Source organism: Haplochromis burtoni, unplaced genomic scaffold (assembly GCF_018398535.1).
Source record: "Haplochromis burtoni strain Fernald_Lab_line unplaced genomic scaffold, NCSU_Asbu1 Contig_48, whole genome shotgun sequence".
Taxonomy (NCBI): Eukaryota; Metazoa; Chordata; class Actinopteri; order Cichliformes; family Cichlidae; genus Haplochromis; species Haplochromis burtoni.
In genome coordinates, this window is record NW_024582409.1 from 2,140,747 (window position 1) to 2,164,737 (window position 23,991).

The 23,991-nt window shown below is 42.2% G+C and overlaps 1 protein-coding gene across 1 annotated transcript in view; it reads left to right on the forward strand.

Annotated features, from left to right (window-relative positions):
* The window catches only part of LOC102307085 (anosmin-1), a 41,095-nt gene extending 17,329 nt beyond the window's left edge, over window positions 1–23,766 (forward strand). Inside the window, exons 3-14 of the mRNA XM_005921350.3 lie at window positions 3,688–3,750; window positions 4,047–4,269; window positions 10,028–10,212; window positions 10,525–10,654; window positions 12,686–12,891; window positions 14,263–14,407; window positions 15,725–15,871; window positions 18,298–18,386; window positions 19,501–19,672; window positions 19,961–20,181; window positions 20,811–20,952; window positions 22,077–23,766. Of these exons, the coding sequence (XP_005921412.1) occupies window positions 3,688–3,750; window positions 4,047–4,269; window positions 10,028–10,212; window positions 10,525–10,654; window positions 12,686–12,891; window positions 14,263–14,407; window positions 15,725–15,871; window positions 18,298–18,386; window positions 19,501–19,672; window positions 19,961–20,181; window positions 20,811–20,952; window positions 22,077–22,135 (1,782 nt within the window). The 3' untranslated portion in view covers window positions 22,136–23,766. The remainder of the gene's footprint in view (window positions 1–3,687; window positions 3,751–4,046; window positions 4,270–10,027; window positions 10,213–10,524; window positions 10,655–12,685; window positions 12,892–14,262; window positions 14,408–15,724; window positions 15,872–18,297; window positions 18,387–19,500; window positions 19,673–19,960; window positions 20,182–20,810; window positions 20,953–22,076) is intronic.
* The last annotated feature ends 225 nt before the right edge of the window (window positions 23,767–23,991 follow it).

A 23,991-nucleotide genomic window follows, 5' to 3' on the forward strand; every position in this document is an offset into this window, starting at 1 on the left:
CCCCCCCCCACTAATGTGACCTAGTGTTTCGAAGCATTACACATGGACTTGGCTTCCAGGATAGAAAATTAAAGCCATAAAGCATTCTATCAGAAGGCCACCAGATGGCGATAGCAATGGTTGCATAAAGACTCTCAATCCTATAGAAGTCTATAGAAATATGGCTTTCTGCCTTTACTTCTGTACGTGCTTTCCTGCTAAATTTATCGGCGTAGTTACTCATTTTGGGGTCATAATGAATAGAAAATGTAATTTATTTTGTAAGTTTTAGTCATATTATTTTTCAAAATGAAGGTAATGTTTGAATCACAACTCACTGGCCAATGAGTGTGCAGTTTGCATGGTTTTAGTTTAGCAAAAAGTGTCTTTGCACCTAATAATGCATACTTTTCAGGATCCAATACAGTTTTCACACAGGGGGAAGTAAGACCACATAATTTTTTTTGTATCAGGCGGTGAACATGTTTATTCCTGCATCCAAGTTTGCATTTCTAGCCTGGAAGCTGCAACTGATTGCTTTTTTTTTGTTTTTTGTTTTTTTTAACATTGGCGTCATTTTCCAGCCCTAGACATTTCCATTAGTTAGTTGAGTTGGGATTTTTTGTTTGCTGTATTTAATATTTAGTTTAAGAATGCCCATTGACTAAAGGTCAGCAAAACAACATTTTTAAAAATCAATGCATTTAAAAATGAAGCTACTTTCATTTTTCTTATTCACAAAAGGTCACCATAGCCAGTAGCTCTAGAGGATTGATTTGGCAGACTTTTACACTGGACACCCTTTCTGAAGCAACCCTAAAAGCAATTGTGTCTCCTTCTGGGCTTTTAACTAGGGCTCTGGTGCTTGTTAGTCGAATGTAGAAAAACAGAAGAACTGTTTCAATAAGGTGAGTGTGTGTGTACCAGCCTGGGATGGAGTGGAGGTGGCACACCCTTAAGAAATTACACAAGAGTTTATAGAAAATAAGTCTTGGCCCATCCAAAGGATTAGTCTGGCATCATCAGTAACATGGTTTAGATTGAGCACCAAACTGTGTAAATAGGAATCAGGTCTTTGATTGATGAGCGCACCTTTGTAATTATATCCAGGCATCCTATTTGCTTTGGCAAGACATCTGTCGTCGGTCCTCATCTTCCCTCCTTAAATGTCAGGTTGGGAGGTGTGGCTGTGGAGAAATGCTGACAGACTGTCAGTTTTCAGCACACCTGCAGGGAGCCCTGCCTCAACACAGATGCTTATCTTTGTGTCGTTTATGATGCAGCCACTTGTACAGCAAAAACAAGTTCCCGATAGAACTGTGCAGCTTTTTGCTAGTTAAGAACTTTTGCCCCGAAGAGTTACATTTCAAAAAAAAAGGAAAGAAAAAAGACTGTGAGGGTGAGACAACACTAAACCCACAGCCAGCATTCTGATCTGTGTTGCAATATCCACGGTACGCAATGTGCTGTGTTAATTCATGCTGCTTGGCATGCTGCTCTGAGCATCTCGGGGTAACGATGATTCTATTTTCACTCAGTGCAGTTGTGATTGTGGTGAACCAGAGAGGGTTTCATCCTCAAGAAAAGTCAATGGAATGCATTCTGGCCATGCACACAAGATCGTTCAGTGAGTAAAATGAGCTTGATCCCCAGGCTTATGTGTGTATGTTCAGTGATTTGTAGAAGGGATTTTGGGGGCTTTAACATGTGCGTCTACTGGCAGAATATCCTTTAGACACCGGTGAAGCACACAGTTATTGCCTCAACACCTCATTGGTGCAGCGTGGGGCTCGTATATGAGCCTGGGATGCTGAGGTTTGCTGCTGCTGCGCCACAGCCTCTGCTCCCGCAGGACACAATTGAGAACAGAATTAATGATATAAGGTCACCATATTATGAATAGCAGATGATTTTAAAACGGCATAGAATGAGGCATGACTTGGACAGCGCAGCTAAGCTCGTATGTCATCTTAAGTCTCCGAGGTGTTACAGCGGTTTCACCTGATCAGCTCTGTAGAAACCACATTAGTTTCTCTTGGAGCTCTCTGCTGTCATAACCCGACAGGGTGTCCAATTTTTTCCTCTTGGCACTTTATATTTTATATTGCTGGAGTGATATCTATATTGCTATGAAGTAATTAAGAAAATACCTTCCCTCCCAGCCTTCTCCTCCCCTGGGAAATGGCCTGTTTAGCACTCAACACACTGTCCACACAGAGGTTGTCAGCTGCTTGAGACAGGGTTGGGTAAAGGAGAGACCCGGCAGAGAAGCAGAGTGCTGGCAGACGTGCGCACGGTCCTGATTGCAGCTTGCTCCTCCAGAAGCAAGGTTTATGTTTCATCATGCGCCCGTCCACCACACTCCATAAAAAGCAAATAAACTGTTCTCTGGCAATGGCATAATAATGACAGAGCCGGCTAATGAGTGAATTAAAGAGTAATAACTAAAACTCTGGCTCCCAGCCTGAGATGAAAAAATTCTTACCTCAGCTCCAGTGTTTAATGCAGTCACTACAGTAGGTGCCCTGATTTAATCATTCTGTGTGCCTTACTCTTTGTGTTCTTCTCATAATCTGTATCCAGGGGTCTCCTTTTCTAACAGAAAGTGGACTTTTGCTAATGGCAGGTATCCATGTTATATTTGCCTCTATTACTTGCCGGCATATTGAACTGTCCTGGATGATGAATGTAGGAGAAAGCGTTGAAAATGTACTGTTGTGCCTACTTTAGCTGCACTGTAGCTGGTGAAGGAGTCTAAATTAAACAGGGTTGAATGAGTGGCTTTGGCAGGTCGTTGGTGCGGTTTGGGCTGCTCCCAGTGCAGTACAGAAGCAGCCTGGCAGCGGTTTGACTGAGCTCGCTCTTCTTTTTCACACCAGCTCTCAGCGGCCAGGAGCAAGAGCACATAAGACCCTAGCTTTTCTCAAACCCAATCCGAACACATTCCTTTTTCTGCAGCGGGATCTGCCTGATTCTATCGGACACGCATGGACCTTTTTGTTATATTACATTCACCTTTATTGAATTTGATTCGTTCGGGGTGAGCAGCTGAGTATAAAAGAAAAAAGGAGTATGGACTGGAATCCTGAACTTTAATTTTAAACGTTATCTTCCCAAATTATGTTTGGCAAAACGACTTAGAGCTACACTTTACGCTGAAGTTTTTCTTTTATCTCGCGCCGATTTCGAGCATTCAGTAAATTTGTTCCGCGTGTTAAAAAAGGGAATCCCAGGAACATTAAACCAAGTGTATCATTTATTAAATGCTCTCTGTTCAGCATGGTAACAAGTAGGGAGCTTAGTGCCAGTGCCAAAGTGTGTCAAGCCCAGACATGTACAGGGGAAGTGGCAGGACGAGAAGGAGGCGTAGACAGCATGGGAGGCTACTAGTGTTAAGGCGTGAAGAGAGAATCTGTCAAGGCCTACACCAAGCAAAACCCAAGCAAGAGCAGAGTTTTTAAGAGACAGCCTGCACCTGACAGACAAACTTTCTCCCATATCTGCTTTTGTAGAGGACTGTTTGCGCCCTTTGATGGTTTGGCCATTATCCGTAGCAAAAAGTGGTGTGTTTGGTTGCTGCAAAGGTGGTAGGGGAAGTGCCTAAGCGAGGTGCCTGTCAGCCCACCACAAGTAGGCACCATCTCCACAGCACTAACACTTTGATGTGGCTGGTTCTTTGAAGAACTGACACCCTTCTCCTTTTCACAGTGCCTGGAGCCCTGCAAGGAATCCTGGGACCTGAAGGAAAACCAGTGCCAAGATTTATGTGAGGTATGTCACTGCCACAAATGCTGCGGTTGCCTCAGATTTTGAGCTTTTGAGGGTTTTTTTTCAGGCCCAGTGGGAAAATTTAGTAAGAGGAAAGTTTGAAAAGGGGTGTGAAGCAACTGGTTTTGCACTGTAACGACACCCTCTGTGAGCCTAAGCTCTTTAATGTACTCGCCGCTCCAGTGAGTCATGAGCAGAAATGTAAACAGGAGAATCACTGTTAGCTCACAGCCCTGCCTTAAAAAAGTAGTCTGACTTATATTTTTTTTCTCCCCTTCTCCTTCCCTCTTCTTCCTCAGCCCCTCTTTCCCAAGAAACACTACGAGTGTCTCACTAGCTGCGAGTTCCTAAAGTCTGTGGAGGGAGTGAAGCAGGGTGACTGCCCTGCCCCGGAGAAGGCCAGCGGCTTCGCAGCTGCCTGTGTGGAGAGCTGCGAGGAGGATGGAGAGTGTTCAGCTGTCAAAAAGTGCTGCTCCAATGGCTGTGGCCACACCTGCCAGCTGCCAAAGAATCTCTACAAAGGTGATGCTGAAGGCAGATAAAATCAAACATTATTTTATCGTATTCTGCAACAGTACATCGCCGTGTAAATCCTTAAGAAGTCATATATGGTTCATTTGGCAGCCCCTGGTTGTTTAATGAATACAACAGCAAACACTCCTTGAGCTGCTGCTTTGTTAAACCTCTAACCGGGGTGTCGGTTTACAGTAAAAGCAGCCATTTCGAAACAAGTCATTTTGTTTGACCTGGCTTCGTCCCGGCCACGACACAAGCAGTTTTCCAACCACAGCAAGGCACATTAAAACTTTTTTACCTTTCCGAGGAGCCGGGGCGGCACAGCGTGTTGCTTCTAAGTGCCGCTGCTTCCTGTTCCATTACCGAAATATTTAACAAGATTTACCAAGGAGAAGACATGTCTTGGTATATTTTTGGTAACTAATACAGGTGACAAATGCACTGCGTTTCCTGTGACGGCTTCACGTTTAAAGCCTGCTGTCTTTTCCCATGCTTTAAATGTGAAGCACCACTGGTGGGAGAGTAAAGTGTAATCAAAGACGCTGCTATCGTTTAGACAAAACCAAATCAGTCAAGCCTGATTAAATGTAGAGCATCGCTGGAATAACTAGACCTCCCACCAACAATCAAAGCGACTGCATCAGAGAAATCATTCCTGAATGTAAATAAACTGACAGCCTAATGCTGACAAATGTTGTCCACAGATATAAACAAGGTTTGTCAGAAATGGCAGTCTTAAGGATCGTAACTTCCACATTCCTAAATTGCCGCATTAATAGCAGTTTATAATAAGTCAGAACATAAAGGTTACATACTGTGTATTGTAAACAACTCTGTCTGTGATTTCCTTATATATCAGCACCTTTATTTGCTTGTTTCAGGCTTGCAATTAACTGCGGTTCTGACTACACACATTAAACTCTAGACATCCAAGTCCCCAATTTGGTTTCCTTTTAAGTGGTATTTTGTATCAGCTTGTTCCAGCTGCTCGTTGAAGCCATGTCATGCTCACATTGAATTAAACATCGCACCTAAGACTTAATGTTTTTCTGTTCCATTTCAACTGATTAATTCTTTTCCAGATGTCTTGTGTACATTTTTATAAATATCTCTGTAAAATCCAGTGAATTTGAAAGCTGTTTGATTGCGCAGCATTGGTTTAATTAGTTGCCGGCAGAACATTTGAGATCAATGAACAGAGAGAGGGAAACGTTTAGAGTTAAAATGCTCTGTGACAAATGAGAAAGCTCTAAAAATAGTTATTTAATAAACATCGTTCTTTATTTAATACTTAATTATTGACAGGGTAATAGTCAGCAAGGTTGACAGACCTTAAGGGACAGTGTCTAAACATCAGGTTGTAAGCACAGATTAGCTAACTGTCAGTCACTTGGCACACAGTACTATGGAAATGCTCGAGTTATCCCTCATTTCTTTCTATTTTGCTACCAAAATGTGAAATAAATGCAACGATTTCTTCAAACTTGCAAACTTGAATGGAATTAGAATATATTAGGCAAAAGCAAATTTTGTTTAATTCTAACAAGCTTGAAGGTGCATATTTGGAAAAATTCAAATTTGAATTCAAAACTCCATAAAACCTGTTGCTACAGGTTTTATGGAGTTTCCAGCTCAGTTCTTGTATGATCTGGCATACCTCAGCCTCTTTTCCCGGTTTCTCTTCCTTAAGAATGGCTTCTTGACATCTCTCAGATCCCGATTTTTAAAGACTTTCAGATATTATTCACCTGCTGTAGATAGCGTTTGTTGTTATTATTATTATTATTATTATTATTATTATTATTATTATTATTATTATTGATTTTTTTAGGCCTTTTTCCACCTCCACTGGGACTCCACTGTCCTGTTTGTCTTAAGGACACACTCCACTGATGGGAGAATCATTTTTGGGGGCGATCGTGGCTCAAGAGTTGGGAGTTCGTCTTGTAATCGGAAGGTTGCCGGTTCGAGCCCCGGCTCCGACAGTCTCGGTCGTTGTGTCCTTGGGCAAGACACTTCACCCGTTGCCTACTGGTGGTGGTCAGAGGGCCCGGTGGCGCCAGTGTCCGGCAGCCTCGCCTCTGTCAGTGCGCCCCAGGGTGGCTGTGGCTACATGTAGCTTGCCATCACCAGTGTGTGAATGGGTGGATGATTGTGTATAGTGTAAAGCGCTTTGGGGTCCTTAGGACCAAGTAAAGCGCTATACAAATACAGACCATTTACCATTTCTGTGTCTGTCAAATTGTGATTTTTGTAGATTCAACTAAAGAAGAAAAAAAGTGTTTTTGTGACAGTCTGCTAGTAACAAAGACACAACACTAGTTCTTCCCTTGAGTTAGGGGCCTTTTTAAATAATGGAATCATTCATAGCCACAAACAAACTGTAAATATGGTGAGGTACAAGGAATGGAGAAAAACTTTGCAAGAAAGTCTCCTTGGAAGCAAAATATAAAGAAATGAGAAGTGGCTCAAAACATTTGCACAGTGTCGTCTTTATTTATTTAATTATTTATAATAATTGCTGAGTATGGCTTATAAGAAGGACTAGATTACATAACACGGTTCATCAGCCTAATCTTGCATACGCTGCTTTTCGACTTTTCCTGTTCGTTATGTGGAGTCTCGTATCTGGTACCGGTTCAATGCAGCCGTCGTGTTTTTTAATATGATTAACTGCTTCAGGTTGCATAATTTTCATAAATACCGTTGAACCAATTAATCCCTGCCTGTTAAACATTATTGTAAATCTCAGTGACGCAAACACAGATAATCTTGCAGGGTTTTTGACAACTGCAGTAAGAACCTGAAAATCTTTATTTCATCTCATTGCATTGTGCTTCACCCACACATCCCTCATGCCATTTCAGCTGTAAATGGGAATGGATATTCAGCATTGAATTTGCAGGATAAGCTTGAGGGTTTCATAGACACAGATGTACCCAAGAATCTTTGCTCCAGTAAAATGGTTTAATAGTGCTGCCCAAGGCGACTTGATGTACCGCGGGTGCTGAGTCGTTATGTGAGAGAACCCAGGGCCCTTGAACTCAGAAGATTGGAGCTGGAACTGCATTATATACGCTGTCAGCACACAATTGCTGGCACCCTGAGGCCATAACAAAGTTCAGGAGATGAAGCGGTGGTAGGAGAGTCTAAATTAAGCTTTGAACCGCTCCACTGATAGACCGTAGTGCATGCTTTGAATCACACTTTAAGCATGGTTTACTGTGTAGCACACTTACTATTGCATGGCAGGAGCATGTGATATGTCAGTTTGAGCTTGTGCACACAGTAGAACATGGAAGCATTTATATTTGATTTGATCTTGAGGGACGTCATGGTGGATGTCATGCACTAAAAGGTGTACAGCACCCTAATCTGGGAAAGATGAAAGCTGGCGTGACCTTGAGAATTTCTGTACACTGACCGAGTCAATGAAAACCATTCACGGCACGGCGAGACCTTCATATCGAGCAGCCTTCCCGCTGATTTAGCCCAAACACTGAGCTCATGATGGGTCGCCTTCAGCGCTGCATTTACACTGAATTACACCAAGTATTCTGGTGAAAGTCTGGATGGAATTCCTGTCCCGGTCCTCAGTGTTAAAGGTCTAATTAGATGCTCATGCCTTCAAGAGTGTAATTGTTTCTGTGTGTGCGCAAGTGTGCATGTAGTCTTCACCATGATGAGCCTTGATGCTGGAAGCCATTAGCAAACATAAGCGGGGAGAAATGGAGCGTTTCCCCCCACTGAGATCACTCTCAGATGTGTGTGTTTGTGTGTGTGTTTGTGTTCAGGTTAGGGTCCCCAGTTAATGTCAAAGTCCCTGAGATAGACCCCCCCCCAAGCCCCCACCCCAAAAAAAAAGAAAAAGAAAAGAAAAAACTTAAGTCTTGAAGACACTGGACCCCCTGAGTTTTTGATGTTTAACAAACTTTCTTCTTCTTCTTCCATTTTTTATTTTTTTGCACCAATAAGTTCCACGTCATCCACTGCTCTCCAGCGTTGCCTTAGTTTTATTTGTGGAGAAGTTCCTCATATAAAATATGCAGTGCGTATAGAAATAGAAATAACTAGCTTATTAGACAGTCTCTCCTTTTATACTTCTTTCATTTTCATATTGTTCTCTCTAGTTTTTCTCATTCCTGGGAAGAATTGGCTCGACATGCGACACAAGCCTGCACGTTTTGCATGTTTTCTATTTCTGAGACGGAAAAAAAAAAGAAGAGAGAGAATGTCAGAATTTAATTAAATGTAGCCATAGTCGCGCTGTCACAACAAGTCAGTCAGTCCACAAGCCCCCCTCGCATTACTGTAAATCATTGTGCTACACGGAGTATTTACACTGTTTTCCTCACCCCCTGTAATTAGAGCAGTCATTATGACAGTATGTGCGTGAGTATTGAGAATTATATTCCTGGAGTGTAATTGTTGGCATGATTAAGACATGAATGAACGCTGTACCCTTGATCGTGCTTCAGCAACAGTTGCATCATGATTTGGAGTAAGTGTGTGGCAAGGAGAAGAAAAAGAATGAAGCGTGATTTTTCTATTTATTTATTTATTTATTTTGGACCAAACCTGTCTCGAAGGTTATCTCACGGAAAAGCATTAATTGTCCTCCTACGTATTGTCAAAGAGACGTGTGTGCGTCTTTGTATTTTCGTGTGTAGCTTTGTGAGCACTTGTGTGACTTTGTGGGAAGATGAGCGAAGACAGAAGGGGAAGAGGAATGCTGCGGTTACCTCGGTGTTGATTATTGCGCAGGAAATATGACACGTTTGTTCGCGCACGCTCTGCTGTGGAGCTGTGAAACCACAGCACAATGACCCCCAGCTGTTAGTATGAAGAAAGCTGTTATCAATGGGACAAAACAAAGTACTGAGTCCTTGCATATGACTCAAGGGGTCCTCCTTCCATGATTCTTGCGCATCAGTCACTTTTTCATGCTCTGCAAGGGGGCTGAATAGACATATAAGCTTATCAGATGCTATGAATGCAAATTGCACTCTTATGTTGTTTACCGACATGTTAGCCTTGAGCGTGGAGTGATGCCGATCATAAATGCGAAGCAGCAGTAAGCCGTTCGGCAGCGACAGAGGTCCAACATAATGTTCTGAAGTGCTAGGTGATTTATGGAGAACTGTTGGATGTGTTGGGCCTTCTCCTGTCGTTCCAAACTTGCTTTTCCAATCTCCATCTCATTATCACCGTGCCCGACGCTCAATCAACAACTCACTACGTGTCCAGTGCAATAAATTTACTTGAGAGAGTCAGTCTGACTTGGCAGAATGTTTGGCCGGTCCCGCACTTAATAAATCTCTAATTTATTGCACATGGCCGCACTGACTTTGACTGAAAGGCTGAATGTGAAGTTCAGTGATGCAAATTAACGCTGTATGCATGTGCGCGGATGCTTGTACTGGATTATTTTGCGTCTGCGAGCGAGAGAAAGAGAGCATACCTAAATGCAAACTGCGTGTATCATCACTAAGAAACGCAGCTACTAAAACACAGGAAATCTCCCAATCTGCCACAGTAGAAAGACGACGTTGTTGACCCGCAGCATGTATTTAATCTTTTGCAATGAGATCATGTCTCATTTTGAAATCTGTATCTGTCCAATTCAGAGTCATTCATATTTCCAACCTACATTAGTCAGGAGAGGAAAACAAGACATATCACGTATAATTTCTCCAACAATGTTCCACACAAGTGGTGATATTAATCCTTGTCAGTGTTTCAACATCCTTTCTTGTACTTTTAGGAGTCCCTCTGAAGCCGAGGAAAGAGCTAGTGTTCTTGGAGCACCCGTCCGGTCAGCTGGAGATCCGCTGGTCCTCCAAGTTCAACATATCCGTGGAGCCTGTGCTGTATGTGGTGCAACGCCGCTGGAACTACGGTATTCATCCCAGTGAGGATGATGCCACGGAGTGGCAGACAGTCGCACAGGTAGAAACCGATACACCACACAGATAAAATACTGGAGAATCCCATAAATGCATGAAGTCTGTCGTGCGAGGACTCCTTCTCGTCACATTTGTATCCGAATGAATTTACAGTTTCACGTGTCCCAGCATGCCACAGCTGCGATACTGCTGCTCTGCACTGCAGCATGCGGTTGCACGTTCCTCACAGTGTCTTTGATAGTTTGGCAATGAGAAACACAGATGAATGATGTGGCAGCACACTCACATGGGGCTGTGACCCTGTGTAAACCCTGACCCCTGTGGTTTGCTCCCCCCACCCCCATCTGTCCCTCAGACTGCAGAGGAACGCATCCAACTGGCTGACATCAGAGCTAGCAGATGGTACCAGTTCAGAGTTGCAGCCGTCAATGTCCACGGGACCCGCGGCTTTACTGCACCCAGCAAACACTTCCGCTCCTCCAGAGGTCTGTGTGTTTATCTGCATATCCAAGTGTCTGTGTGTGTGTGTGGCCTTGCCTTGTGTGTCGGTTCCTTCCCTCCATTTGTTATGTTTGAGACCTTGGAACAGGTGAAGCCTCGGGGAAGTGTTTTAAGCAGGTCTATTTGGTAAATATTCCCTCTGAATGTCAGCTTACAAGCTTTCTGTATTACCGACTGAGACATTTTCGGTTTCGTGTATTGTGTGTCCTAAACACTTCAGTCCCGCAGCTCCATTAGGCAACAGCAAATTGATTATGACTGAAACACGACTGGTTAAGCCAAACACACATTTATTAAATTTGAATTATAGCTTTAGACTGTTTAAATATGTTTATTTAAAACTAAATTTGGGATTTAAAACCGCTGAATTCTTTCATATACTGCGTTAAACCTGAATTGTAAATAAATGTCTCCCGTCCAAAGTTTCCACACGTTTACCCAGCGAGCTAAACGAAATTCACGCTGATGCCAAGTGGAATTTGAGTAATGAGGAGTGCCTGGGTGCACAGAGCATTCATTTTCTGTATTGCAATGAGATCTTTACTTACATCTTCAAAGCAGGGCTTTCCCCTTTTTACAGTCATATAAAATGTAATAAGTCTGAATTAGTCAGGATACAGCAGGTTTCAAATGAATGCAAGTGTTGTCTTGCTTCCAGACAAAGTGATGTAACCCAGCCACATTTCAGATCTTTGCCACAGATTAGTGAACTCTGATGGCATCCCGTGTTACTACTGGGACATTTTAAATAGCCGTGTTGTATTGCAGATGGCATTTGTTAAAGTCACGGACAGTTGTTTTGTGGTTCTTCAGGGATTACAGGATTGTGAGTGTAACACTGTGTCTACAGTGCATCTGATTTATATCAGATATTGTTTGTTGGCAAGGCAGCAGGTTTTTACCGTTATGCCTTCATTGGCCTTGAGCTAAGTGTCTTTAGATGTATATCGTGAAACATATACAAGGCATAAACTGTTCTCTAGTGGAGTACTCGCCATGTTCTGCCAAATCCTAGAAATGGTACAAAGTACAAAACGTATTAGTGTGTTTCCTGGTGTGTTGACCTGTCCTGTCAATCCTTTGTCATGCCGTAGCTCCCCGAGGCATTTTGAAAGGCTTTCAGACCAGGTGGGATTCTGCTGCAGGAATGGAAGCTGACCTCCAATCAGGCCAATCACTGCGAGAATGTTGATAGATTGATGAGAGCTGCCACGGCTTTGATGAAGTCCCGACCATTCTGTCATGCCGCTGTTATTTATATAGTTCGGTCATATCATCTGAATGCAATTTCACACTACTATACTTTGTTAGGGCAATTTGTAAAAGCTGACTGCTTATTTATATTTCATGGCCAGCATCAGCTGGTTTGGAGAACCGATGTGTCCGATTGTGTTTTTTAGAGTGGATTAAATGTGTTTCAGGTGGGAGAGGGCAGGAGAGAGGAAAGCCAACTGGGTTGTGGCATGAATCATTTTCTCATTACAGAAAGACCGTTCCCCTTCTGGTCTGTCATCTGGCATGTAGCCCTGCCTGTCCTCCTGCACCAGGCTGACATCGGCCGACAGCAGTAGGCTGGGTCGCTGCACATACGGATAGGTTCAGATCCAGCTTTACGCTGGACACATGCATATTAGTAGGAGTACTGGCATTCTAAGTGTGGACCGTGCAGCCAGAGTGAGCAGCATGTGTTTGTTAACCCTTGACCTGTACTCTCAGTCCTGCCGAACGCTGTCATAGAAATGACACGACACCTGTCATAACACCTCACGACAGATTGTTAATAGGGGACTAATTACTTTGCACAGTGCCATGCGTGTTCCCCTCCTCAGCTGTGGAGGTGAAAGGTATCTTGGGTTGTAATACTTTCTACCTGAAAAGTGCCTTGGACCAAGATTTGCCATATCCAAGAACTAGAGGTCCAGTTTGTTTCTATCTCTAAGTGTTAACAGATGTATTTAGAATCAACACTAACTCACAGTGTTGTTTCTGTGTCTGCGTTGTTGCTATGTCTTCAGATCCATCTGCCCCTCCCAGCCCGAGCAGTCTGTGTGTCACCAACGTGACTCTGGGCGAGGAAGGCCTGGTGACAGTTCGTCTCAACTGGACATTGCCAGAGGAGCCCGATATCCCCATACATCACTACAAAGTGTTCTGGAGCTGGACCGTGCCCACCAAGTCCATGGTGCCATCCAAGAAGAAAAGAAGAAAGACCACCAATGGGGTAATCTCCTCACTCTGTCTGAGTGATGTGTTCTTTTTCTTTCTTTCCTTTATCCGGTCTCTAAGACTACAAGGGCTCTTCCAAGATTATTTCAGCATCTTTTCTCCCAGTTTCGGTACAACTCTGGAAATATGCTTGGGCCCGCAGTGGGGGAAAAGATAAACATGGAATCGGAATGATATTTATTTATATGTGTAGGGAAGATCACTTATCCTCAGAGTGATACAATAAGTTCTTGATTGTTTTAATTCCTTACGCTGATGAAAGAACCCTTAAACACAGATTTAAGATTTGAGAAAGCACATTTAGTGTGATGGATAGCCTTGTTTAAAGCAATAAATCACAATTTCAAGGTGTGTGTATGTGCTTCTTATATCGATGTTTGTACATTTCATTTTCTGCTGCTCATTATTTGATTGTGTAATGTAGTTATTTTAAAAATCTGTTTTCTTACACATGTTTTAGCTGTTAAATCCAGCTGCATTCAAAATTCTTAACTTATTACTTTCTTTTCAATCATTGCAAAGTATATTTAAGACATTCTTTAATAATGACATGAATAGCATATTTAGAACGAATTGTGCTGATCCTCTTTATTAATCCCTTTGTTATTCTTTGGAGCAGTTTATTTTGCATGCTAGAACATTTTGCTCTCAGCTGTTTGTACCAGCCAGAAACAAGAGTTTCTTTGGCATCTTTTTAAGCGTAGACATTACACATAAATCACATGACCAAGATCACTGGCTGCTCTCAAAAATGGAATACTTGTTTGAGCTTTTACACAATATATCCATTAGCATCTGACCTGATATGGTATAGATGTGGCTCAGGAGGATGTCATTAAGAGACTCGACCAAAAGCTCGGATAGTCCAGACCTGCCTTCATAGAGTCTTCTCCTGAATTAATTTTTGAAATGCATACCAGATGTGCCACAAAGGAGATAGAGGTGGTAGACACCGGACACCTATTGACACATGTACTACTGGTTTCCACTTTGGCACCTCAGGGCTTTGAAAGCAGCCTGCTGGCAGAGGAATGTCAAAACACCCACAGTCAATAACAAGAACTCATCAAGTTCATGCTGATGGAGGAATGCTAGAAGCCAAACACAGTGAAGAAGCCCTGGGAGGCTCTGATAACATGGCTCTGTCTTAAGGCCCTAAAGGCTATCTCCTCACCACCGTCCCCTTTTTCAGCTCCACATGTGTTCTTAATAAGTAGGGCTTTCCCACAGGCCTGTGTTGTCTGGCATTGAGCTGGGCTGGAGCTGTGGCTGGTACAGTGACTTTAAATATAAGCTCATGTGACAGTGTGGTTACATACAAATGGCAAAAGCCAAGTGTTTTTTTTTTTTTTTTTTGTTTTTACAGGCTCAAAACTGGGTAGATCTGGAGGGACTGGAACAAAACAGCAGTTACACTGTGGAGCTGCAGGCTGTCACATACTGGGGGCAGGTGCGTCTGAAGAGCTCCAAGGCCTCCCTTCACTTCAGTACCAGTCAGAATAATGACTCAGGTAAACATTATTATCCTATTCTTTACCCTTGCTAGAAGCGTGGCTTCGGGAATGACAGACAGAATGTCAGTCGGTTGATGAAATTCTGAACAGACATAAGTCACATCGTGAAAATCCAAATAACTGATTCTGCCTTGATTCTCGTGACTCTGTGAGCCTGATTAATTTTGGTGCCTGAATCCCTGTCAAATGTTATCAAGCATTTAATCTGCACCCAACTGATTTTTAAATGCTAAACAGCACATTATTTTTGCACATTTTAGCGCGTAAAGGGGCGTTAACATTTAACTCAAACTACCAGTGTGCCTGAGCGTAGCCCCGCAGATCTGCTAGCATGGTTGGCATAAATCATTAATTCAATTAAAGCACATTCATGAGATGGTCCTAAAGGAAGAGCAGCTAACAGAGAAAATGTCTCTCACCTTATGCTAGTTGGGATAAACTTAAGCCTCCCTGCAACCCTGAATTGGATAAGCAGAAGAGGATGGATGGATGGAAGGGTGGAAGGATATTATTCTGATGCCTTCTGTTGAAAACAATGAAAACTGGAAAAACAAAACATGAAAGTTGCATTTTTGGAATTAAACTCCTGAGAGTCCAATATTAACCAGAAGTTACAGGACTGGAACTTTTATTTTAATCATAATCTTTATGTTTAGCCAAAGCTCCTTTGAAATTGACACAACTGAGGTTAGGCACTCACTGTTGATGCACAAATAGGGCCACCGCTACCTGAAATCAAAAGAAACTTGGATGAAGCTGCAGCTGTCTAATTGCTGAGCCACATCGGATTTGAGAAAACCATTTTAGCTGAATCCAGTTTTCTTTTTTGTTTGTTTGCTTTTCATGATAGCTGAATTTTCCTAATTTGAGGTAAACAATCATCATGAGATTTGCAACAAAAAAAGCTGGAAAAGTTAAGATACACTGACAGCACATCTGCAATCATTTGGAGTTCTTGAACTCTTGGGAAGCGTAGGCCAAGCCTCAAAGCTATCTGTGTGTGTGTGTGTGTGTGTGTGTGTGTATGAGTTTTTTTCGTGTGTGTGTGTGTGTGTGTGTGTGTGTGTGTGTGTGTGTGTGTGAAGTGTTTTTCTTTTTTTCAAATGTACACGAGGTTCTAAAATGAATTGAATTGCCAACCTGCTTCTTTGTGTACAAATCAAGTTACAGCACATTTGTGCATGAAGAACATGTTGTTCACTGCCGTGATCTTACAAAGAAATAATAGTGTTTCTGTTACCATGCTGGACTGTTTTCTGCAACATAGTCACTTTCATGTCTTAGCTAAGAAACATTTCTCATTTCTCATCCCAGCAAAATCTGTGCTCAAGTCAAAGAAGGAGGAGATATCCCCTCTTGGTTCGACCCTGGCCAAACGCCCTTCTGGCCCTCTAGAAGTAGGCACGCCCTTTTACCAGGACGGCCAGCTGCAGGTCCGTGTCTACTGGAAGAAGAGAGGAGGTGAGCTCCCTACTGTAGTGATTTATGGCTTCGTTAGAATCTAATTAGCACCCCATCATGCCCATCAATCACTATGACTCATGTGTACCATAATAAAATGTTATGACTGATTCCCACTTACTCAAACAATCGAAATTTGCTTCTTTTTTTTTTTATGAATGTGGTATCAGATGGTGTAAATGAAACAATGTGTCTTTGAGAGAGCTGTGTAATGTGAGTGCTGGGCAAAAACCGCACACGGACGGGTAAAGCAGAGCCACCGTTTAGTAAAGAACAATAAACACACAGAGTCAGAGCTGTGCAATGGGATTTATTGACAGCTGTATTTAATAGATTCTTGCCTTCGCATTAGCGTTGAAGCGGTCGATTTTCTTTTTACGAGACTTGATGTCATAGAAAGCAGGCTTGGTGGTGGATTGAAGCACTGTAACGGGTTAAAAAAGACATATAGGAATGGCTGTCTCTGCGGCATTCACTCCCAAAAACTTTCTGTTAATACCAGAATGAAAATATGGAAACCTTGAAAGCGATGCTCTCAGGGTAACCTGTCAAGTCCCATTCACTGGTCTATGTTATGTTACTAATATATGTCATCGCCCAAGCCAAACTCCACATCTTGGAGTCAAGAATGCAAACCCTGGCTGAAGGAGAGGCCTGGTGAGACACCAACTGCTGAATCAGAATGAGGGGGGGAGGTTATGGAGTTGGCCCAGAGCTGTTAGCAAGGTTGGCCTGGTCTCAGAGAGCTGAGTGATGCTGACGGGATCAAGCATGCCTGGGGAATCACGGTGTTGCAGAGCAGAGCTAATCCCAGTCCAGCTTCTCTTTCTGTGTCTTGTTTCGTGGGTCCCCGTCCGCAGCGTGTGCATCACTGCCACTCATTAGTCTGAGTGATGACCCTGGCTTGGACTCTGACAACGTGCGCTCCACTACCGTAAACACACAGACATACGGATGGCCTCAGGAGGGCTGAAGAGTCTCTGGACATCTGGCTTGTGTGACAGAGAAAGCGACAGGTTAACTGAACCATGATTAAACTCTCATTCATTGTCTCTGTGATTCAAAACAGCCTAGCCTCTGGGTTGTGTCCAGCAGACGAAAGAGAACCATGTTGTACACGAGCTCAGATAATATATCTGTCTGCCTAACACCCAGACAATAGACGGCAGATCAGCTGTGGCGGGACTTCAGAGGCTGGCTTCCAGTCATGATTTATCGAACGCTGCTGCGGTTCCGTTCTCTACCTGATTTCCATGTCCTATTTCTTGTTTTACATACCACTGCCCTCCTTCAGTCAGACCGGGCTAGGCATATCTTGTTTATGTTCTTTCCCCGATTTCCCGGTTCCCTGTAATTCCTCTCTTCTGCTTCCAAAGAGCTCTGGGGCTTTAAGTGCCAGATCTGTGTCTAAGCCTTCAAAGGACCCCTTTTATCTGAAAACTACAACCCAGGCCCCTACTGAGGGGTGAACATAGCACAACTCAATTATTAATCAGAGAAGTATTTCATATATTCAAGGGACACAGCTGAATGAATAATAAATCCAGTAACATAAGATGAGGTAGATAAATATTGCTGATGAGGTTGTGCGGGGCTACTGTACAGTAATGAAGTGAATGCCGTTTCACAGAAGCAGAATTTGGACCACGATGAGCTTTTCAGCAGACAAAAGGGCAGATTTAGGAAGCTGGAAAGTTGTAATTGATAATTGCAAAGACAACAAATGGAGTTCACTCTTTTTCATGTTAGGAAAGAGATACCAATAGTATCTGATCCCAAACAAGGAAATCAGTGATTTCAGCCTGTCAGATTTGCTTCTGATGTCAGATAAATGTTTGATGGCTGCAATGCAATCCTAAGTACAGTTGCTTAAATGCAAATTTTTAATCCACTGGAATATGTCATATCCACCACTGGGAGTAAATCGAGTATTTCTCAAGCATGTGGCAAAAAGTTCAAGAACTGAAAAAACATCAAAATCAGCCATGGTTGCATCTGAGCTACAGCCACTTAGTTACTCATGCTCTTACTGTGCTTGTGTGGGTTTCCTTTGGGTACCCTGGCTTCCTCTCACAGTTTAAAGACGTGCATGTTAGGTAATTGGTGATTTTTAAATTGGCCGTGGTTATGAGGTAGATGAAGTGCTCAAAGTGGGCAGAATGACACACCGGATGAATATCTGCTTAAATGTGGCTTGTGCTCTGAAGCACTTTGAGTGGTCATTAAGCCAGAAAAGTGCTAAATAAATGGCAGTCCATACGTGCTGTAATAATACACCCATAGTTTTTTGTAATGTTTTTTTTTAATGCACAACTTCCCTTTCTTTTATATACACATCATAATTAAATTATATTAAAAAACAAACAAACTGACTACTGAGTAATTTCTCTGTTACATTCTCTATTCTCCTCCTTTCTTTGTTTCAGACTCCTCTGTGAGTCGCTACCATGTCCAGTGGATGCCAGAGTACTGTAGCCACAACGAGACCCAAGGACCACAGAAGTCCGTCACGCAGGTCAGTCCCCAGAAGCTGTTACGCACCACTTCCAGCTGGGGGTCCTTTCTCATAGGGCAGCGCATTAGAGAAGTGGCGTGGTCAGAAGGTTTGTGCTAAGCAAAGCATGTGCCTAAGCCTTTGTTTGATGCTCAGGAAGAATAGCTCCACTAAGGAAAACAACTGCGCCGAGTGAATCAGGAGCCCTGTTGTGTTAGATTTGCACCAGGCAAACCAGTGGCTGTTGTTTTGAATATTATGAGTCAGTCGTGTGGTCACGCATGCGGTGTGTTGGCCAGTAACTTTTATTTACTTAAACAATGTTTCCCAGAATTCAGCAGGCCCAGCCGTGCGGCTGTGTGGGGCTTTGTTTTAGGATGCAGTGTTGTCTGTGTTGGAGAGCTTGACACAGAGAGGGTTAACTGTTTGTGCTCAGGCTGATACGTGATGGCAGAGGCCTGGTAATCAACGCATTCTTTAGAAACCAGCACCGTGGTTGCTAGGAAATACATTTCCATTTTCTATAGATCACCAGGAAGGGTTGCAGCCTTGTGCTTTTATGTGAGCACAGTGCCTCATTCACTTTTAATCAAAGCTGTTACATATCAGTGAGAATATATATTATATATATACACACACCCTTTCCCTAAGGGCTGTCTATTAATGGAGGCCCTGCTCTATTACTGAAAGTCTAAATCCACTACTCACCGGGGGTTTTTGTTTCACAGAGAGCTGAGAAAAGCTTTTCTCATTCAGATCAATAGATGATTAAACTTAGAAATTAGTGTCAGTGTTACATGGCTCCAAAGAGCCCATTAACGTGGATTTACAGGCATCTCAAATTAGGCATGAATTCGCTTTGATCGCTGCTTCTTGTTGAGGTTCTTGTGTTTATGCTGTGCCACATTTGGAAGCTATGAAAAAATCATTTCTATTACAGTTTGAATAGGAGAATAGTAGCCTAACCCCTACCATGTGAGAGTTCAAAGTAGTCCTCCAGTACGGTACGTGTTCCTGGGGCCTGAGTGGGAACGTGATCTGCGCTGTGTATTTAATTATCTCCCAAGCTCCATGGGACCTGACCTGGGTGACATGTCAAAGTCATCAGAACTGAGTAATGTGTTTCTTTGCACAGGAGAACTACATCAACCTCCCAGGCCTGCTGTTCTCCTGCAAGTACAAAGTCACTGTTCACATGCTGAAGTCCAAGAGGCGCTCGAAGGACGAGAGCACCACTTTCCTCACCCCATCCTGTGCTACCATCCGGAGCAAGACTCACAAACACATCCCCTGCCCAGGAGAGGGAGGTGAGTAGTCTGCTGTTTGGGGGATTTTAAAACCGACCGCATTAGTGGAGACAATACAAAAACATTTGTTAGAATATCATTATTATTATCATGATGATGAGAAAAATCTCTATAGACTTAAAATATAGGTTTAACACTTTCAGGATAAATAGTTTCTCACATAACCTTTCTTACAAAACCAGAGTAGCTGTATTTCTTTGTTACTTTGTTACTTTGTTACTTTGTCAGTCTTCACGGATGTTTCCCAAAAATGTTTCTATAATAATGACACCAACTTTGTCCTAACAGCTTCAGGGCTTCCGAAAGTTCTTGCTAAACCTGAGAACCTGACGGCTTCCTTCACGACCAATGAGGGAAACATCACCGGCAATTTCCACTGGCGCGTCTCTAGGTTGGCTCCCCATCAGCGAATCACGGGCTTCCAGGTCACCTGGGCTGAAATCACAACTGAAAGCCGGCAAAACAGCCTGCCCAACAGCATCATCTCCCAGTCCCAGATCCTGCCACCAGTAAGTCTGTTTTTACTGAAGCAGAATTGGAGTTTAGCTAAAGTTTTGAATGTTAATATGGTTTTTATGAAACCACAGGAGATCGTGTTGTGACAAGACTATTAGTGTGTGCAACAGGAAAAGAAATGTATCTGTCAGATGTGACCGTGATTTGAGGATAACGCTGTTGTGGCTTCTTTGCATGAATCGTTTGATACGCGGTAGTATGTAGACAGACACGGGGATAGATCTGGGGAAGTTTTTTGTCCTGCTGGAAGTTCTCCTCCTCTGCGCATTCATCTCCCTTCACGTCTGCCTCTTTCATCCTCCGTGAAAGCTCTGAAAAAGCTGCTCTTTGACATAATCTGTTCCATCAACAACACGTTCCGCCTATCTGCACCTCCCAGCCTCTAGAGCTTGTCTATAAATAAAACCACCCACCGCACACTTTATCAACCTGGCAGTGAAAAGAGAGACAGACAGCCTTATGAAAACAAAGTCTTTGTTTTTGTCTGTGACTTGTGCAAAGACGGCTACACTCCCCTCTTTTGCGGCCCATTCACATTAAAGTCCTGTCAGAATCAAAGGCGTGTTCTGTTGCATTTCATCTGATTGCATGTCGTCTCCTGCTCCCTTCCTTCGTTTTGCAGGATCATAACTTGCTTGTAGTGTCCAACCTGCGGCCGTCCACCTACTACAGACTGGAGGTGCAGGTTATAACAACTGGAGGAGAAGGTCCTGCCACGGTTAAGACCTTTCAGACCCCGAGCATACTGCCTGTCATACAACATCGTAAGTAGCAAGTCACTGTCAGCTTCCATAATTTATGAGCTGCACCTCAATTTGCTCAGTTGAAATGATAATGCCAGCGATTCAACATTTGAAATTCATATTGAGACTCTTTTGTTTGGTGTCTGTTACTGTTCAGTCCTAATAGCATACTGTAGATCTTCTATTTGTAGCTGCTTAAACCATGGCGCTAAACAGTTATGTTTTGTCTTTGCAGTAAATATATGACTATATATGGTATTAATGCCTAATATAATGTGAAGTAATGAATCTATCTATTTTCCTCTGCTGATTGTGTAAATCAGCATGTCTTTGCTGTTACTGAAAGTAAAATGTAAATGTTAAGGTGTTGTGTCAACAGTGGCGTTGTCATAGCTACATGAAAAGCAATGTAGGTGTAATATACACATATACACATCTCATTATTAGGGCTGTTACAATATCAGGTTTTCCCATCATAAATGCTATGGCCACAAGAGTTTAAGATAATAGTATTATTGAAAAGTCACATCAATCTTCAACTTTTATTTTTTATTGTAGGAATGCCACTATATCAGAAATGTCGTAGTCAGTACCAATATAAATAAAACTACATGATTCTCAATAATCGGCTTCAATATCAGAACAAAATTATCAATCAGTCAAATATACAAAAAAGAGCATTTACCGAAAAAAAGCAAACAAATAAAAAGAAAATTAAGTAAACAACACAATGTTAAACTGTACATATAGGGACGTGCCAGCACAAATCCCTATCTTTCTTAGGGCATGTGCAAGATCAGCCTTTTATGCGCCTTCAATAAACCACAAACCAGCCAGCAGAGTTACAACCGTCAAAGTAATTCAGAGAGGCACCAAGCCTCAGTGCTCATCTAGGAAAATCAAGGTGGCTAAAGGCTGACCTGCCTAAACATAAAAAAAATTTGAAACTATAGGTGATTAGCAACTGTAATATTACTGAACAGTAATTACATTACATATGTTGCAATAGGGGAAGCTGTAGTTAAACACCAGGTTTCATATAAGTGGCAAAAAGAAGCGCATTGCTACTCCCTGAAAAACCAATTCAAAGTGATTCAATCTGAAGTCGTATCTGACAGTTCTTTGAATCTGTGTGTTTTTTGAAGGACCAAGGCTGCGGCAGCACCACTCTCATCACCAGAAGCCGTCGGTAGAGAGACACTGAGTTTGAAGTCGAGGCAAACCCAGTAGGAAGAAGTACCAGTGGCTCTCTGCTCCTGTCTGTCAAAGAAGGAATGTGTGGAACCAAACAGAAACACAGCGCACCAGACCATGAACTGACCCCCCCTTCTTGTGAAATATGGGTCTATCTCCTCCAGGCTCCACAACACGTCAGCTATTCCTTCATAACCCCTCTCTCTTGACTTCCAAGTAACCGGAAGGGGTTTATCTATAGAGTGAAATTTATATTTTGAGGTCTCATATTCCGCGTTGGTTAGTACACAGCTCCCCAACTTATCCCATAAGGAGTTCATGTAATAAGTAAAACTAGATCCAGGAACCCCAGAATTGGTGATGAAGCAGTCATTGTAGACATCAATGACTGATTTAGATTTGGCTATTACACGGTTGAAATAAACAAAATAATTTGGGAACATGTTTGAAGATGATGGAATATTCGATAGGAAATGCAATAAATGTAAAACAATTAATGAAGAAAGAAAAGTAGAAATTAAAGTATTTATTTTGTGTTATCAGTTAAAGAGGCTCTTTGGCACACAGTCAGTACTGATGGTCAATGTAACTAAAGTCATCGTTGTCTAACCCAGAATATTTCGCGTAGTATGTTGCATGTAGTACATTTGATTTTAGAACTGTAAATGATTTACTTGCTTCAAATTGAAAGCTTGTAATGGTTTTGCATGACAGCCGTTAGCATTCTGTTGGCATGAAATGTCTGTGTTACCTCTTTTCAATATGTTAGCAATATTTCATTAACAGATTAACAAAGAATTATATTGGAAGTAATATGTAATGTTTATTAATGAAATTATAACTTGTGTGGAAATGATGAATTGTACATGTTCTTGGCTGTAGAAATATTTGTCGTGACAGTCAGTGAATGTCTATATTTATTTATGTGTGTATTACAAAGTTTGGTTTGGATGTGTGTGAATGTGTATGTTTTGTGTGTTTTAGCCTCTTTTTTTTTTTCTTTTTTTTTTTTTTTTTTTTTGGGGAACTGGCAAAAAAAAGAAAAATCTTGTAAAGACATTTTGTAAAAATGGAAATGTAAATACAGTCTTATGTTACATGTTATTTTTCCATGGTAGAAACTGTACAAACTGCTAAGTAATAAAATAATCCTTAACCTGTGCCCTCTCTGCTGTTTGCTTTAATTGAAGCTGCTAAGAGAAGTAAATAGACCTGCTTCCCCTTCCAATACTCGAGTATTTGGCAATTACTGTTGCTTATTTTGGCTGTAAGCTCCATCGTGGCAGGCTCTGTGTACAACATATTCACTGATCGGTCCAGGAGCCTGAGACACGTGCTCTCTAAGTCTAAATAAACAGGTCATCTAGCTCAGCAGCTCAGCCTGAGTGAATTTGCCATTGCCGAGGTTGGTCAACATAATACGCTGCTTCTCTGAGCTCTTGTGTGTTTGAAAAGCGTTAAACGCCTCTTCTGCTCAGCAGCCTTTCCACCGTCATAAAATGAGAAGTGGGAATGTTTACAAGAAATTAAAGCGTGCGACACAGTTGAGCCTAATGTACTGTACACACATGGAGGGTGTGATTTCTGTGCGTGTGAAAACCTCATGCTGAGTTATTGTGTATGTTGGATGAAAGCCTTGTGAGTGAATTTTCGATAATCCTAAATGCTAAACGGTGTTTAATAGTTAAAGTGTGTAGAAGTACTTTAAGTTTTAAAAAAAACTGCATTTTATCATATCTTTCCAGGCCTGGAGGCATGCATTGTATTCTACTCAAATTAGTCTCAGTGATTTCTCACTTTTTAAATTTACAATGAGCCATTATTGCATTAAGTGCATCTTCACTAGATGGTGGTTTGGTCTCCTTA